At 47.8% G+C, this 19,050-nt stretch overlaps 1 protein-coding gene across 1 annotated transcript in view; it reads right to left on the bottom strand.

The window, feature by feature from the left end:
* The window catches only part of LRP1 (LDL receptor related protein 1), a 657,378-nt gene that overhangs the window by 53,583 nt on the left and 584,745 nt on the right, over window positions 1–19,050 (bottom strand). Inside the window, 2 exon segments of the mRNA XM_029594881.1 lie at window positions 3,266–3,444; window positions 14,681–14,946. Coding sequence (XP_029450741.1) covers window positions 3,266–3,444; window positions 14,681–14,946 — 445 coding nt within the window.

The following is a 19,050-nucleotide window of genomic DNA, read 5'->3' as shown; positions in this document are numbered from 1 at the left end:
CATTCATCCGGGACGGGTGATCCTGATGGCTCCGAAGTGGCCCCAGAGGCCTTGGTTCGCTGTTCAATCTAGGTTCGCTGTTCAATCTAGTGGTGGCCAGACCATTACAGCTAGGGCATTTTCCAAACCTACTACGTCAGGGGGTCCATATTTTCTGATCAGGCAGCTCGCTTTTGTCTAGCGGCTTGGCTTTGAGAGGGGGCATCTAAGAAAAAAGGGATAGCTGGAGGATGTTATTACTACCCTGTTGCAGGCTCGAAAGACTTCCACTTCTTTGACGTATGCCAGAGTGTGGAGGGTTTTTGAGTCTTGGTGCACTAACCAAAGGATCGATCCTCGGCGGGCGTCAATGGTGCAGATTCTAACCTTTCTGCAGAAAGGGCTGATTCAGAAGGGCTTTATTGTGAAAGGTATGTCATTTACTTCTTTGAGAGTGCAGGTCTCAGCCCTGGGTGGTTTTCGAGGGAAGATTCGTGGAAAGCCCATAGCGGCGCATCTGGATGTTGTGCATTTTCTCAAAGGAGTTAAGCATTTACGCCCTCCTGTTCGTCCAGTGTGTCCATCTTGAAGCCTTAATTTGGTTCTCAAGGGCATGTGTGCAGTGCTGTTTGTGGGGCTTTTCCAAATTTGGAAGCTGGTGCACCTCATGCAAAAGAATTAAGACTTGTGTGTGTCAGAAGGGCTTTATTGTGAAATTTAGAGGTCATTAACAGTTTCAGATTGTCAGATCTCCTTTTTGTGCTATGGAGTGGTTCAAAAAAGGGTCAAAAGGCTTCAAAAGCCACGATTGCATATTGGTTGAAGGAGGCTATTGGTTCCGCATATATCTGTTGAGGGTGTCCTATCCCAGAAGGGTTAGGGACTCATTCTACCTGGTCCCAGGCGGCCTCCTGGGCAGAATGTCAGCTAGTGTCGCCGCAAGAGATTTGCAGGGCAGCTGCTTGGAAGTCTTTACATACCTTTGCTAGACACTACCGATTGGACATCCAGGCCTTGAATGTCGGCAGTTTCGGTGCAAGTGTACTTTGAACGGGACTCTCGCAGTCCCATCCCAGTTAGGGAAGCTTGGGTACATCCCAGGAGTCTGGACTGATCTGGGTATATATAGGGAAAGGAAAATTGGTTCTTATCAGATAATTTTCATTCCTGTAGTACCACGGATTGGTCCAGAGTCCTGCTTATTAGGTTAGCGTGAATAGGAGAGTCCATTCAATCTGTCCTTTTTGTCTTTATTATCTGCAAAATAGCACTGGTTTCTGATCACTAACTGAAGTTTTTATTACGGTCTACGTAATAAAGTTGTTTTCCCTTTCCCCTGCTCATTTGGGGGATATTGTTTGCTTAAATTTGTTAGCTTGGGAACATAGTAATACTGAATAACTGCAGGTTATATGCCAGTGGCTGTGAAAATTTCTCTGTCTCCATCTGCTGGAAGGGAGGCAAAACCCAGGAGTCTGAACTGATCTGTGGTACTACAGGAATGAAAATTAGCAGGTAAGAACCAATTTTCCTTTTTATTTTATAAAAAAAACATAGGAAACCTAGTCTCAATGCTCAGCCATTCCTAGGACTCAAAACAGCAACAAAACTATCCATGAAAGAGCAGCATTATGAATATTTCAAAAGGCCCAAGATGACCAATAATAAGCTTGCTGTTGAAAACTGAACAAGTCAGACTGCTATAGACCCCTACACAAAAACTACAAAGCAGCAAAATCCCTCACCTCAATCACACATACAGAAGACAGACAAACCAAAAAATAAAATTAAGAAAAAACATCAATCATAATAGCAAAACCACATAAAGAAAAAGATTAAATATTTCAAAACAGCTGATGAATAGAACATCCAATAATTAAAACCTCATAAAAATGTTTATACATTTCCAAAACACCAATATAATAAAGTCAAAACAGCAGGCACATCAAATAACACCCAATAATGAAACTAATAAGGATTAAAAAATCTACCTCTCTTTTCATATCTGGGATTTTTTGATTTCCAGTTATCCTGAGATTGTTGTGAATTGGACAAGAGGGCTGCCCAAACTTTATCCTCTCTTACATACACGTTCTCTTTCATATACACAACACCCCCCTCCTCTTTCTCTCTCTCACAGATACATATACCCCCCTCCTCACACACACACAGTTCTCTGTTACACACATATGCTCAACACAGTGCTCTTACACACATCCTTCACACACAGGCTCTCACACATAATACCTCTCTCACACACACAGCCTCTCTTCTCCCTCACACATACATACACTCTCGTACACATGCTTTGACTCTCATACACACAGGTTTTCTGGCTCTCATACACCCATCCCCAGCAGTCTTGTCCTCAGCCACCTCTCCCCTCCCATACCTTTCAGTCCCCAGCTGTCTTGCTCCCCACCTTCTCTCCCCTCTCATACATTTTCACTGTCACTGCTCATGCTCCCTGAACTGTTTTTCTGCTCAACTCAAATGTCGTGCCGACACTAAGATCCTAAGAGAACAGCTGCGCAAGCAGAACATTACTTCCTACCTCCTGCCCTCGGATCTGTCCGTGTGCAGAAGCTAATTTTGAAGAGGTTCTGTCCCAGTCCCACACTCCTTGCTGGTCTGCTTTTCGTATAGGGATGTGGTAGAAGGCAGGACCTTGCTTCCAACCAAAGCAAGGTCCTGCCTTCGACCCTGTGCTGTGCTGCTGCTTGTCAATCATCATGCTAATGCATTGGAGCTGTCGCTTGCGCGCTTCCATGATTGGCCCCGTCAATGAAGCCTTCTACCTATTCCCCTACTGCAAGTTTTCTTTTTATTGGCCCCCTCTGTTGTGCTGCTTTTATTAGGGGTGCAGACTGCTATTTCCTGACTGGCCATAGAGACACATGGCTGAAAACATTTATACAAAAAATCTCCCCCTCCCCCACAAAAAACAAAACAAAGGTCAAGGGCCATATTTCAACCCTCACAATGGCACCACCTCTCCTGGCTGTCACCCGTGGTGGACCACCCCATTTAATATGCCACTGCATCTCAGTCTTCTCTTTGGCAACTGACAGGAAGGCCTATGCTGGTTGCGCAGACCTTCTTCCCCTTACTTCATTCTGGGGAAATTATTTTGGGAAAACTAAGTCTCCTCAAACCGTATACATACATGACACCTATGCAATCTAACATACAAATTGATCATGGCCAAAATCTGTAGGAAAAGAATCTCTTCATTTTGAAATTATTTATGGAAAAGAAATATTAACATAGAGGGTTTGTATCTTACCCTCTCTGTGGATCTACAACTATTGCATGGGGTTCATCAATCATGCCCGAGATTAGAGTTTTGCAATTCTCTCCTTTCATCTGAGCCACTTCAATAACATCTCGTCCTGAATCCGTCCAATAGATATTCCCTGCAACCCAATCAACGGCAATTCCTCTGGGCATCTTAAGTCCTGGGATCTGTAAGGCAGAAAAGGGACAGGCTTTAGTGCACCAAACAGCACCAGGTAGCTTTAAATGCCACTGAAACTCCTTTCTGAACATAGATGGAGCATTCAAGAGCATCCTGGAGAAGTCATCATGAGCAAACTCCTTAATTTTTTAATCACAACCCATCACAAATGACATGCCCAGGTAACACCAGAGCCCTCGCCAGCCTGGAGGGCTGCAGAGAGGTCTCCCTTGAGACCAGCACTGGCTGGCAAGGGTCACTTCAGCAGTGGCAACTGTCTTCCCTCCCATCTCAGGCGCCAAGCCCTGCCCGCCCCATTGGACAGAAGACTTGAACTTCAGTCTCCTGTGTCATGGAGCAGGGTTTCAAAGTTTTTAGGTCATGTCCCTACCCCGTGTTTTTACTCTGTAATAGTTGCAGCTCTTCATCACCACCAAAAAAAATGGTACAATTAACCTTTTTTGAAACTGCAGTACAACAATATTGCTTATGTCAAATCAGATATCTTCCATTGCCCTCCCTCAAGATTCATACAATGTTCCCTCGCTCTGGTAGGTGAACGACTACTAAAGTGCATAGTGCTGCAACCTGGGCCTAGGGGCCTGCTCCATCAACAAACTTAATTACCAAATAACAATCCATGTGCAAATATAAAATACTGCAAATATTGACCGTTTACTGTTCTTTAGCTTATGGCAAGAAGCCTCCAGGTGAACATCACTAGAAACCCGATTTTAACTCAATTTTAAAAAGCCAGGGCATATATTGATATATATCAGTAAAACATAACATAAACAACCCTGGGGATACGAACATAAAATCATAGGAAGTGCCATGCTGGGTCAGACCAAGGTCCATCGAGCCCAGCATTTTGTTTCCGGTCGTGGTCAGTCTGGGTAACAAGTACCCGTGAGATCCCCAATAGTTTACTCCTGGAGGAATTCTGCGCAAATAAATTTAAAATTCTGCGCACAAAAACTTAAAATTCTGCAAACTTTATATTGGTCAAAATAACACAATTTACATGACAGTCTTTAAGTAATTACATTTTAAATTAATGCAGAAAAAAGTTATTACTTAAAGATGCAGAATTTTAAATATTTTGAGCAGAATTTCCCTAGAAATTCACTGTAAGAGTGTTCCTCCCACTCACTCTCCCTACTCCCCTGGCCACTTTGCCCTCTCAGGCCCCAACTCCTACACCTGCCAGTATTTCTCCCCTCCATCTCTAGGCTCAACCCCCTTCCACTCTATCGCCACTCCCAGAGTTTGACTCCGTTCTCAGTACTGCCCCTCACACAGGCTCCCTCTGTCCCTCCCTCTCTCACACACAGGCTCCCTCTGGCCTTCCCTCTCTCTAGTACACATACACACACCCTCATACAAGTTCCCTCACTCCCTCGCACACATACACATCCCCTCATACAGGGCCCTCTCTCTTGCATAAACACCCACACAAACTCACTTTCTCTCACACATACATCCTCACACAGGCTACCTATGTCTCTCTCTCACACAGCCTCTGTCTCACACACACAGAATCCCTTTACACAGGCCAGCACCCTCACTTACACACAATCCCTTTTTCATACGCATGAGCTCCCAATCTCTCACACAAATACACACTCCTATACAATCTCCTCATATAGGCTCACTCTCTCTGAAACCCACACTCAAGCATCCCCCCCCCTCTTACCTCCCATGCTCTCTCACCCTCCCCTCCCCCACACCCCTCCCCTCATATAGGCTCCCTCTCTCTGAAACTCACACTCAAACATCCCCCCATCCCCCTTCTTACTTCCCATGCTCTCTCTCACACCCTCCTGCTCTCTCTCACTCTCCCCTCTCCCACACCCCCTTCCCTCTCTCCCCCACACATTCTCTCTCACCGGCATGCTGCGAACGGAGCACATCCCACGTGTGCTGCGGGACTCGCTCCGTTCGCGGCAAAGATGAAGGCCTGGGCGTGCTGTTTGCAGCACACGGGGCCTTCCCTTTTCGCTGCGAACAGCGCGCCCTGACCTTCATCTTTGCTGCGAACGGAGCGCATCCCTTGGCACACGTGGGATGTGCTCCGTTCGCGGCATGCCGGGGTCTCCTCTGCTATTTTCTGAATTTGGCTATTCTGCGCAGAAAATGGCAATTCTGCCCGGGGGTGTGGAATTCTTCACAAAATCTGCTCTCCACAGTAGCACAGAATTCCCCCAGGACTAATAGTTGATCTATTCCTTGTATCTCACTCCCAGGGATAAGCGCTGGTTTTCCCAAGTCTACCTGGCTAATAACTGGTTAAGGACTTTTCCTTCGGGAACTTGTCCAATCCTCTTTTGAATCCCCCACTGCGGCAATTGCCTTGACTATGTCCTTGGGCAACAGATTCCATAGCTTGACTGTGCGCAGAGTGAAAAAATACTTCCTACGATTTGTTTTAAATCTGCCAGTTGCTAGTTTCAGTTGTTTGAAAGGGTAAATAACTGTCTCTTATTTACTTGTTCCACCCCACTCATGATTTTAGAGATCTCAAATCCTATCACCTCTCAGTTGTCTCTTTTCTAAATGAAAGAGCCATAATCTGTTTAGTCTTTATTCATAAGGGAGCTTTTCATCTCCTTTATCATTTTTGTCGCCCTTCTCTGTACCTTTTCTATGCCCGCCATGTCTTTTTTGAGTTGGGCAACTAAACCTGCACACAATACTTTTAAGGTGTGGTCACACCATGGATCTATACAAAGGCATGATATTTTCAGTTTTGTTCTCTATTCCTTCCAAATAATTCCCAACATTTTATTTGCCTTTTTGATTGCCGCCACACAATGAGCAGAAGATTTCAAGGTATTGTTCACAAGGTCACAGAGGTCTTTTTCCTAGGTGGTGACTCCCAACACGGAACACAACATCAATCACCTGTAATTGGGATTATTTTATCCTACGTACATTAATTAGCACTTGTCCATATTAAATTGCATCTGCCATTTAGAAGCTCAGTCTCCTAGCCTCACAAGATCCTTCTGCAGTTCTTCATAATCTGCTGCTGTTTTTACAATTCGAAACAATTTTCTCTCATCTGCAAACATGATCACCTCACTTATTGCTCCAAATCATTTATGAATATGTAGGTCCAAATTCAAAAGCATTTAGTTGGCTAACTCAAAAGTCAGCCAGCTAAATGAATATTTGGGCAGTTACCTGGCTAATAAGATAGTCGGCTAGAGTTTAGCCGGCTAATATAGGGACATTCTGAGGGCGTAACTGGCTACATTGGTTGTATAACTCTAATATATTCAGAGTTAGCTGGATATCTTAGCCAGCTAAGGCCTGGATTCACTATTCTCGCAGCGAATTCTCGCAGAGAATAGTGAATCCGGCGCTAACGGGGGCGGGCCTGCGAAAGCCAGCAGCGATCGCACCTCCGCGGTGCGATTGCTGCCGGCTTTCGCACCCAAAAGCGCCATCGTAAAAGGTGGTGCTATTGGGTGCGCTACTGGCAGCGAAAAGGGTTCTTACCTATTCACAGCCAGCGATCTTTCCGCCATGTTCGCCCTGATGACTCCTCTTCCGGGGCTGACTCCGCCCCGAGCTAGCTATCGCGTGCGAAAAGTCCCTTTTTAGCGTGCGATGCACTACGAAAATGACCCCTTAGTCTGGTCAGGCCATAAGCTTGGCCTAAAATTGGCAGACTCTATTTAGCCAGCTAACTTTAAGATACCCAGCTATATTCAAGAGGGCGGTTGCACTATTGAATATACCTCCAAAATTATCTGGACTGTGTCTGAATGTAGACCTTATACTAAATAGCACAGGTCCCAGTACAGACTCCTAGGGTACTCCACTAATGACCTTTCTCCATTTGGAAAACTGACCATTTAGTCCTACCCTCTGCTTCCCTTCATTTATCCAGTTACAAGTCCACAACAGGACACTGCCTCCAATCCCACGACTTCCCAATTTCCTGAAGAGTATCTCATGAAGGACTTTGTCAAATACCTTCTGAAAATCCAAATACAATATGAGGGTCCACGTGCTTAATTACACCCTCAAAAAAATCTAGTAAATTCGTAAGGCATGACTTCCCTTTGCAAAACCCATGTTCACTCTCTCCGTTAAATCATGTCTGTTTATGTAGTCAGTAATTTTGTTTTTAAGAATAGCTTTGACCATTTTGCCCGGCACTGATGTCAGGTTCACCGGTCTACAGTTTCCTGGATCGTCCCTGGAGCCCTTTTTAAAAATTGGTGTCACATTGGCCACCCTCCTTCAGAACTTTGGGATGAATATGATCCAATCCCAATAACTTTTTTATTCTTTAGTCTGTCAATTTGAGTTATTACGTCCTCCAGTTTCACGGTGATTCCATCAAGGCACTCAAAGTCATCACCATCAAAAAATGTTTCTGGTGTGGGTATGTCATGACATCGGCAAAGAATTTAATTAGTTTTTTTGCAATTTCTTTGTCCTCCCTGAGCACCCCTTTTTCCTCTCAATCATCTAGCAGCCTAACTGGCTCCTTCACAGGCTGTTTACTTTGGATGTATTTGAATATGTTTTTATTATTTATTTTTACCTCTATAGCAAGCTTTTTTTCTAATTCTCTCTAAGCCTGCTTAATTACTTTTTAACATCTAACTTGCCAGTGCTTATGCTCTTCTCTATTTTCTCCATTTGGGTCTGCTTTCCATTTTTTTTTAATGATGCCCTTTTGAATTTAATAGTTTCTTTCACCTCATTATTAAACCGTGCCAGCAGTTATTTGGTTTTCTGACAAACCTTTTTTACAATATAGAATACATTTTGTCTGGGCCTCAAGGATTGTAATTTTAAAGTGTCCATGTCTCCTGCAAGTTTTTAACCTTGTGGATTGCTCATTTCAGTTTTTTCTAACAAATTTTCTCATTTTATCATAGCCTCCCTTTTTATAACTAAATGCTACTTCAGTAGTGTACCTTAGTATTCACCTTCCAGTGATTATGTCAAACTATTACATTACATTCTCTGTTGCCAAGCTAATTTTCGTTCCTGTAGTACCATGGATCAGTCCAGACAGTGGGTTATGTCCCCCGTCCAGCAGATGGAGTCAGAGAAAACTTCGAAGGGTGCCTCCATATCAGCTAGTGCACCCTCTGTCATCCTTCAGTATTAAGAATATCAAAGCCGAAGAGACAAGATGAATGGATCAAGTATAAAACACTTTCAACTTGAGCAACTGTACAGTGTGTACTAAATTTTAAGAGGCAACTAAACTTGCAAAATGAACCATGAAACAGCCACTAAACATGTGGTATACGGAAAACAATTTGAGCAGAGAGACAATCCCAATCCCATAAATCCTTAGGGTGGGTGTCTGGACTGATCCTTGGTACTATAGGAACGAAAATTAGCAGGTAAAGAATAATTTTCTTTTCCCTGTGCATACCCAGATCAGTCTAGACAGTGGGATGTACCAAAGCTTCCCTACTTAGGGTGGGCCCTGGATAGCCCTGCTTGAATGACCCGATTGCCAAAACAACCAAAAACCGGTGGCTGTAGATTCAAATGATAGTGCCGAGCAAAGGTATGTAAAGACTTCCAGGTGGCTGCTTGGCATATCTCCCAAGGTGAAACGGATTGACTCTCCGCCCAGGAAGTCGCGTGAGCTCGGAGGGAATGGGCCAGCACCAATATATGCTGAGGCGATGGCCTCTTTCAGCCAGCGAGCAATTGTGGGTTTCGAAGCCTTGACCCCCTTCTTTGGGCCACTCCAAAGTACAAAAAGATGATCTGACAAGCGAAAGTCATTTGTGGCCTCCAGATAGCGAATGAGGATGCGCTTAACATCAAGCTTGTGTAGCTCACAGGAATCTTCAGTTGAGAAAGATGGGAGTTCCACCGTCTGATTCATATGGAATGTGGAAACAACCTTGGGCAGGAAAGAGGGTACCATGTGCAAGGAAACTCCTGAATCCATGAAACGGAGATAGGGCTCCCTGCACGATAGCGCCTGACGCTCCAAAATCCTGCGGGCAGAGCAAATAGCCACCAGGAAGACTGTCTTGAGCTTAAGATCCTTGAGGGTAGCGGCTTGTAGCGGTTCGAAAGGTGGGCCGCCTAGAATTCGAAGAACTCAGTTGAGGCTCCATGAGGGACACAGAGCATGTACTGGAGGCTTAACGTGTTTCACTCCCTTGAGAAATCGATGTCCGGGTGAGAGGAAAGGGGGGTTCCCTCCCGGTGCTGGATCAGGGAACCGAGGGCAGACTCCTGCACCCTCAGGGAATTGTAGGCCAATCCCTTTTCCAGGCCCTGTTGCAGGAATGACAGTATCTGGGCCACTGAGGCACTCCGCGGCGAGACAGGTACGAAGCCACACCAGGTCTCGAAGACCTTCCAAACTCGGACATAGGCAATGGACGTAGAGGTCTTCCTAGCCTTGAGGAGGGTCAAGATCATGGCCTCCGGGTATCCTCTTCTTCTCAGCTGGCGCCTCTCAAAAGCCAGGCCGCAAGACAGAAGCGATCTGCCTGGTTGAAAAATACCGGACCCTGGCGCAGTAAGCATGGTAGATGTCCCAGGCGAAGAGGGCCGCCCACTGTGAGGTTGAACAAGTCCGCGAACCACGGCCGACGTGGCCATTCTGGCACCACCAGAATTACTGGACCGTGGTGACTCTCTACTTTTCGGATTACCTTTCCCAGCCAGGGAAGGACTAAGGCATCCACTCCCTCCGCGCCGTGCTCTCTTCTGCGGCTGAAGAATCACGGAGCTTTGGCGTTCCATAGAGTGGCCATCAGGTCCAGGTGGGGAGACCCCCCACTGACCACTGCTTCCTCAGAGAGTTCCCATTCTCCGGGATCTATGCGTTGATGACTCAAGAAGTCGGCTTGAATGTTGTCCACTCCTGTGATGTGAGAGGCCGCTAGGCGGGAAAGGTAGACCTCTGCCCAGGCCAACAACTTGTCCATCTCCCGAGAAGCGTGATGACTCTTTGTTCCCCCTTGACAATTGATGTACGCTACTGTTGTTGCGTTGTCTGACAGAATCCGAACCGCCCGACGCTGGACTAGGGGGAGAAAATGCTTCAACGCCAGGCGTACCACTCTGGTCTCCAAGCGATTGATCAGCCAGGATGCTTGCAACTCCATCCACGTCCCCTCTGCCGATTTTGTCTGACAGACCGCTCCCCAGCCGGAGAGACTGGCGTCTGTGGTGACAATCACCCACTGAGGGACTGCCAAGTTTACTCCCTCTAACAAATAATCCAGTTTGAGCCACCAGACAGTCCTTGGTCCTCTCTGGCAGCGGGAGGATGGCCTGAAACTCCCGAGAAACCGGTTTCCAGAGGAGAGCAAGGCTCTCTGCAGAGGACGCATATGCGCAAAAGCCCAAGGCACCAGATCGATATGGACGCCATAGTGCACAGAACCTGAAGATAATCCCAGGCTGTGGGAAGAGAGAGCGAAATGAATCACTGTACCTGGGAGATGAGAGCCCGGGCCCGATCCGGATGCAGCAGTACCTTGCCCACAGCTGTATCGAAGTGTGCTCCTAGGAAGTATAGAGACTGAGATGGAGTAAGGCTGCTCTTGGAGAAATTGACCACCCATCCGAGGGACTGAAGGAAATGCAACACTTTGTCTATCGCTCATTGACACTGGACCAGGGACTTTGCCCGAATGAGCCAATCGTCCAAACAGGGGTGGACTAGGTTGGCACGTTGGTTCCACTGGTGTCCAGTGTTTGAAATACTTTGGTGAAGGTATGGGGCGCCAGTCCAAAGGGCAGGGCTTGGAATTGAAAATGCTGTCCCAGAATCTTGAAGAGAAGGAAGCGTTGATGCGCCTTGAAGATGGGAATGTGGAGATAAGCCTCCATCAGATCCAAGGAGGCCAGAAATTCTCCGCTGTGTACCGACGCTATCACTGAGCGTAAGGTCTCCATCCTGAAGTGTGGGACCCTGAGGGCTTTGTTGACCATCTTGAGATCCAGGATAGGACGGAAGGATCCCTCCTTCTTGGGGACTACAAAGTAGATGGAGTAATGGCCGGCTCCCACTTCCGTCGGAGGAACCGGGCGAATTGCTCCGAGGGCGTACTATGAGTTGTTTCTGTGGTGGTCCGCAGGGAAAGAAGAGGAACCTGTCTCTTAGAGGATGAGCAAAATCTAAAGCATAACCATGCTTTAGAATATCCAGGACCCAATGATCCGAGGTAATCTTGACCCACTCCTCCTGGAAGAGGGAGAGACGGCCCCCTATCCTGGGGACCGAGGAGTGGGCCGGCATGGCCTCATTGTGAAGATTTGGGAGCTGCCCCCTGGGGTAGCTCCCAAATCTTCGGCCACGAAAGGAATGAGACCAGGACTGGGAGTGTGACGAGGGCAGACGAGAGGCAGCTGTTCTTGGTTGAAGGAAACATCTTTGCCTCTGGAAACGGCTTATAGTGGAACCAAAGGTCCTAGCAGCCAGCGGCCGATCCTCCGGCAGCTTATGGACCTTATTCTCACCGAGTGGTTTGATAATCTGGTCCAGATCATTGCCAAAGAGTAATTTCCCTTTGAAGGGTAGGCAGCCCAACTGGGTCTTGGAGGAGGAATCCGCCAACCAGTTGCGGAGCCACAGGAGGCATCTGGCAGAGAGTGCTGAAACCATAGACCTGGCCAGAACTCCGAGCAGGTCATATAGCGCATCTGCCCCATATGCTATCACGGCCTCCAGGCGGTCAGCCTGCTGCGCTTCGGCAGGAGACAGCTCTTGTGTACTGAGGAGCTGTTGGACCCATCGGTCCTGCCCATTGCGTGAGGGAACTAAAAATCGCCGCTCTGACGCCCAGAGCCGACACCTCGAATACTCTCTTGAGATGCACCTCGAGCTTTCTATCCTGCATATCCTGTAGGGCAGCACCTCCCATCACCGAAATGGTAGTTCGTTTCGTCACTGCAGATACCACCGCATCCACTTTGGGAACCTTGAGGAGCTCCAGAAAATTGTTTGGGAGGGGGTATAGCTTATCCATAGCTCTACCCACCTTGAGGGAGGCTTCAGGGGAATCCTATTCCCGGGACAGCAATTGCAGTAGCGTAGGATGGGAAGGAAAAGGCCTAGACAGTGGACGTGGGCCTGAGAGCACGGGGTCCCCCTTCTTAGCTGGTGAAGGACCTGGAGGGTCTTGTGGATCTTCAATATCCAATTCCTGCATGACATATGGGATGAGCGGATCCAACTCATCCCTCTGGAAGAGACGCAGAACCCAGGGATCATCCCCTTCCATCTGAGCCATCAGAGAGGGTTCATCCAGTTCTGGGTCTGGGAGAGGGCATTGAGGAAGAGGAGCCAAGCCCCTCGGAGGATGATTACCATGCGGACCCTGGAGGTACCTTGGTGAACCCCAGGTCCTGAGGCCCCCACTCCCTGAGGACATCCCGGAGGCCCCGGGGGATCAGCCATCCTGCTCACCTTAGAAGGAGGAGGCCCTGTTGGATCTTGCTGATGTCCCATTCTGGACAGATAGGCATTGTGCATTAAAAGCACAAAATCCGCCGAAAATGGAGGTGGTCCAGAAGAAGGCACCGAGGGGTGGACAAGGGTCCAGGGGGTTGACAGGGGTCAGGATTGGCGGCAGCACTGAAGAACCGGCATCCGAATCGTCCCCTGGCTGCTCTGGAGCAGTCAGCTTAGAATCAAAGATGGCCACTGTTCCCGCGCTGGGCGGGATCGGGGCCGGCTTCCGTGCATCGAGGCGTGCCATGGTGCGCGAACCTGCTTGTCCTGCCGGCTGCAAGGAACCCTCCCCACTAGGGCGGCATCTCGCACAGATCCCCTCGCGGGAGAGCTGGGAACCGGGCTCTCCGCACACGCAGCACCTCGAGGACCACGGCATGGGACTGTGAGCTGAGCTGCCAACGAATCACTGGTGAGTGGCTGCAAGGAGCAGGGAAAAACCCCGTCTGCAGCACTACTCCTTCTCCCCGACCTGCCTGAATTGCTATTTACACCACACAGAGGAATGTCGCATCTCTGTGGAGGCTGCCCAGAGGCAAAACGACTTCTCAGGGCAGCAGGTCGGCTCGGAGGAAAAGGGGGAGAGATTGGACCACTAACTTGCACCCCGGGGCTTACAAATCTAACCTGCAAGTAAGAAAGGTACAAAAACTTACCCCCACAAAGCAAATACAGCAATGGAGACTGAAAAACAGCTCTTCCTTCAAGTTAGATTGCTGGGCCCTAGACAAGGGTCTGAGCTTTCCCTGTTTTTTTTTTTTTTTTTATCCTCTGTTAACCTTGATCCATGTTAAGATAGGAAGGAAGCTAAGAAATAGAGGAAAGAGCACTAAATTTAGCTTTTCAGAAGTCTTAGTGGGGAACTAGAGTTCAGCCACTCTCATCTGCAGGCGTCAGAAGAATACTGAAGGATGACAGAGGGTGCACTAGCTTATATGGGAGCCATAGCTTATATGGGAGCACCCTTCAAAGTTTTCTCTGACTCCATCTGCTGGAAGGGGAACATAACCCACTGTCTGGACTGATCCGGGTACGTACAGGGAACCAGCTTTATCTCTTGTACCAGGTCCTGCGTTTCACTAAGAACTAGATTTCATTGGTTCCATGATTAACTGCTACATGAAGCAGTAACTGATGGCATCTAAGAGCTTTACCTCTCTTGCATATCCTGATGGGACATTTACTCAGTCAATACTCGGGTGACTGAAGTTTCCAGTTATTACTGAGTGGCTCATTTTACTAGCCAGTCTAATCTCTGTTACCATTTTACAGTCTGTTTCCACATCCTGGCCAGGTGGGCAGTAATATATCCCCACGATGATAATATTCTCTTTTACCCTTGGAATTTCTATCCATAAAGACTCCTTAGTGCACTGTTTCCTGCAAAACTTTTTATCCTGCTTGAATCTATGCCATCCTTAACATATTGTGTCACCCTTCCATCAATTTTATCTGTCCTGTCATGTGGATAGAATTTGTACCCTGCTATCAGTGTCCCATTGGTTATCCTCCTTTCACCAGGTTTCTGAGCTGCTTCAATATAAATATTGCAGTCATTACCAGGAAGAATAATACTTGAAATATGAAACTTTACCAAAACAGGAACAGATATCCTGATAAGTGGAGAACCAGATATCTATGTATCTGTATTTGTCTACATATATCTCTATGCAAACTAAAATGATCAGTTGAGATTAGTTAACAAATGATGGGCAGCACAAAGACAGCTGAAACCCATCAGCTGTCCAGGAGAAGAAAGAGCGTCCCACACTCACGTTCAGATCCGTGACCCCGCCTTCTATCTCCCGCCTATTCCGATTGGAGGACGTAGAGGATGACGAATGCAGTTCTCGGTATGAAATCTTGCCAGTATGCCAATTGGTCCAGTAGATTTTGTTGCCCTTGACGTACACATCCATTGCATCGATGCGGACATTCTCATCTCCCTGGAAGGCCTGTTCATAGGCGGAGTTGGGGTTGAATGGATACAGGCTTCGGATCTCATTGTCGTCAGCGATATACAGGACTTGTTGTTCAAGACCTAGGCATTGGGGTGAGGTTGGAAGGAGGTTGGGGTTGGGGGAGGGGTGGATTAGAAGAGTGTAAAAAATGCTGAATTTAAGTAGAGTCCATGAACCCTGGTTTCTTCCCTGAAACAGCTTCTCCTCCTTTCAAATCCCCTCTCCTATACTGAACACATTATATAAACTCCCAGCTTGTGGGAATTTCTTATTCAAAAAGGCAGGTGATAAACTGAGAGAATCCTAGTGTCTCCCTTTCATCTTCCACCCCTTCCCCCTCTTGGTCTGCTGTAGATTGCACAACAAGTGTGGAAAATCCTGTTGCAATTTTATCATATATTCGCATATATTTAAATAAAAGTCAGCCTACTATTTTGTAAATGTTACTTAAATATTTCTCCACTGAGGTATATGCATCTTAATTTTACTTTAGTTCTTTTCCAATTCAATCTAAATGATTAGCTCAGAGGCACTACCATGGATGAACTCCATGTTACACATTTATAATCCAACTAGCATATTGAGGTCCTATCAAAGGGGTCTTCCGGATGTACCTTCTATCCGTCATGCGCGCTTATGTGACACATGAGAACAGACATTTTCTACAGTCAACCCCACATTATGGAACTTTCTACCACCAGCTCTACACTTGATGAACTGCACAAAATCATTTAAAAAGATGCTGAAGACTTTTTTGTTTCAATTGGCATTTTCTGAGGTTGTTTAAAGACTTGAATGTATGGAATGTACAGGAGAAGATGCTATAGTTTTGTTCATTTTACTTTAACCGTTTTGTTAGTAATATTTCAGCCTACAAATGTTTTAAATAAATAAAATATATTTCCCAGCAGATGGAGTCAGAGAAAAAAGCTGAAAGGCACCCCCTCTTACACTGGTGTGCCACCTGCGATCCTTCAGTATTTCTCTGACTCCAGCAGATGAGGGTGACAGAACCTGCGGTCCTGATCCTTTAAAAAGAAAACAAAGCAAACTAGAAATTATAAGACCTAAGGGTGTTTGTTTCTACCAGTGGCTAAATCAAGCTGTTTAAAAAAAAAAAAAAAAAAGTAGTTTTCTTCTGGAGGTGGAGCAAACTCAGTCCTCCCGAGGCTGCAGCCTTGGTTGAGGCACGGCTGGGGTTAGATACCCCATTAGCCATTTTCCTGGAGCCGCTTCTTCTACTGGTGAGTAGGGGGATTTACTGGTGGGTGGGTCCCTCCCCCTTGCACCCTGAGACGGCATAATTCCTCAGGGGAGCTGGCCTGTGCCATGATTGAGGTCCCGGTGCGTTTTTGGAAAAAAAAAAAAAGAGTTATTTTTCTACCATGTGCACAGGTTTCCCGGGGCTCCAGAGGGGCAATTTTCGCCAATTTTTGCGGCCTCATGCTCGCTCCCTTTCCGCTGGTATGCCGCAGGGTTAGGCGTGTTCAGCATGCGGGGAGCCGGTGGCACGGCTCTCCCGCAATGGCCTTTGTACATGGTGCCTCCTGGGAGGGGAAGGACTGTTGGAGAGCAGCAGCGGGTCATTTTCAGCATGCGACCATGGCACAGGGAGGAATTCACACCTCTGCTGGCTTCGGCCTGCCCCGTCCCCGTCTAGCGCAGGAACGGCAGCCATTTCACCTCCGCCACGCTCCAGTATAGGGCTGGATGCAAGGGGAGGGGAGATCCCTCCTCCAATCTCCTCGCCAAATTTGAGCCCTGTTAGACAGCGGCTCCCAGTGCCTGCCTCCCCTCCGAGCTCTGATCCTCCCGCTGGGGGGGGGGGCAACTTCCCTTTTCTTCCAAATTTGTGCTTTTAATGCACAAGGCATTTTTGGAGGCCGAGGCGCAGGCTGAGGAGCCTCTGCCTGCAAAGGTGGCTAGGCTTTCTGGGGGTTCCGATTCCTCCATGGGGAGGACGGGTCGTGCGGATTTGGATCTCTCCAGGATCCTGGCCTCCGATCTACCGGATCCCCCTTCGCTGGACCCTCTCCTTGTGGATATTGACAGGGATGTTGATGAGCCCACCCCAGTTGAGGGGGATGACCCGAGGGTCCTCAGATTATTTCGGAGGGAGGAGCTTGATCATTTAATCCCTCATGTTCTGACGGAACTCGGTATTGAGGTGCTGCAGCCAAGCTCGGAAGCTACCAAGGGGGACCCCATTCTCTCAGGGCTTCGGGCCCCTCCTAAAGCTTTTCCTTTTCATCCTATGCTACTACAACTCGTGACCCGAGAATGGGAGGCTCCTGAGGCCAGCCTTCAGGTGGGGTGAACCATGGAGAAGCTCTACTCGCTGCCAGACGAGTCCTTGGCCATCCTTAGGGTTCCAAAAGTGGACACGGCCATTTCAGCCATCACTAAGCGGATGACCATTCCGGTTGCAGGGGCTGCCACTCTTAAGGATCGGAAGCTGGAGGTCCTTCCTAAGAGGATTTTTGAGGTCTCGGCGCTTTGCGTTAGGGCGGCGGTCTGCAGTAGCCTCATGCAAAAGGCGACTCTTCGTTGGGTGCAATGGTTGCTCACCACGCAGGAGTTGCCTCCAGCGGAAGCGGAGCAGGCAAATCGCGTGGAGGCGGCTGGGGCTTACATCGTGGATGCCTTGTATGATCTTCTTCGGGCATCCTCTCACACTATGGCTTCAGTGGTCTCGGCTAGAAGGCTTCTGTGGCTCCACAACTGGTCGGCGATGTTTCCTCCAAGACCCAGCTAGGCAATCTTCCCTTTCCTGATTCAAGTGAAATTCAGTGACCACCTTTGGCAAAAAGGAAGGAACAGCATGTAGCTGTATCGTCCCTGGAGTCACCCGGAGGAATGGCTCCCAGCATGACAAGGCCTGCAGCTCAGAAACTTTCTGCGCAGAACAAATTGCCACAAGAAACATCATTTCAAGGTCAGTAACTGCAAGGACAGGACAACGCATTGTTCTAAACATAGGACCTGCTAAGAAATCCAAGACCAGAAGGGTACTGGAAACCGAAAGGGAGGACGAAGATATTTCACTCCTTTCAGGAAACGGGCCATATCAGGATAAGCCAACAAGGAATCACCATTTAACTGGCCCCTGAAACAGACGAGAGCTGCTATTTGTTCCTTTAAGAAATTAAGAGCCAAACCTTTAATCAAGCCATCCTGCAAAAATTCCAAACTGAGCGGGATCTTGGCCGAATGAGGCAGATTACCTTGATCCTCACACCAGGTCTCAAACACTCGCCAAACCTGCACATAGGCCAAGGAAGTGGAGAACTTTCTAGCTCTAAGCAAAGTGGAAATCACTGCCACTGAGTATCCACGTTTCAGCAAGCGAGCCCTCTCAAGGGCCATACCGTAAGATAAAACTGAGTCAGATCTTCATGAAGAACTGGACCCTGCCTTAACAGGTTCCTGTGCGCCGGAAGTCAAAGGGGTGAGTCCCCCAGGAGCTGCTGCAAGTACGCATACCACAGCCTCCTTGTTCAATCCTGAGCAACCAAGAGCACCATCCCCCTGTGGTGCTCTATCCTTTGGATCAATCTCCCCAAATTGGGCCATGGAGGAAAGGTATACAACAACCTGACTTTCGACCACTCCTGTACCAGAGGATCGATCCTCAATGACTTCGGATCTCTCCTGTGGCTGAAGAATCGTGGAACTTTTGCACTGCAAGAAGTTGCCAGTAGGTCTAGAAATGGGAGACCCCAGCGATCCAGAATCAGCTGAAAAACCTCATCTGACAATGCCCATTCTCCTGGGTCCAGACTATTCCTGCTGAGAAAGTCTGCTCTTATATTGTATTTTCCTGCTGTGTGTGAGGCTGAGATCTTCTGGAGATACACTTCTGTCCGTTCCATAAGCTGATCTTTTTCCAGCAACACTTTCTGGCTCTTGTTTCTTCCCTGCCGACTGATGTAAGCCACAGTCATTGCATTGTCTGACATTATCCAGACCAACCAACCATATAGCCTGTCGCCGAACTGCAAACATGCCAATCGGACCACCCTGGCTTCCAGTCGATTGATATTGCAGAGATACTCCTCTGTATTCCAGTGCCCTTGCGCCGTCAGCTCCTGACAGTGAGCACCCCAACCAAGGAGACTTGCATCTGTGGTCAGTACTAGCCAGTCCGATAGTGCTAGGGAAACTCTTTTCCTTAGATGATCCAC

The sequence above is a fragment of the Rhinatrema bivittatum genome, chromosome 3 (assembly GCF_901001135.1).
Source record: "Rhinatrema bivittatum chromosome 3, aRhiBiv1.1, whole genome shotgun sequence".
Classification (NCBI taxonomy): Eukaryota; Metazoa; Chordata; class Amphibia; order Gymnophiona; family Rhinatrematidae; genus Rhinatrema; species Rhinatrema bivittatum.
This window is presented reverse-complemented; position numbering and strand designations above follow the sequence as displayed.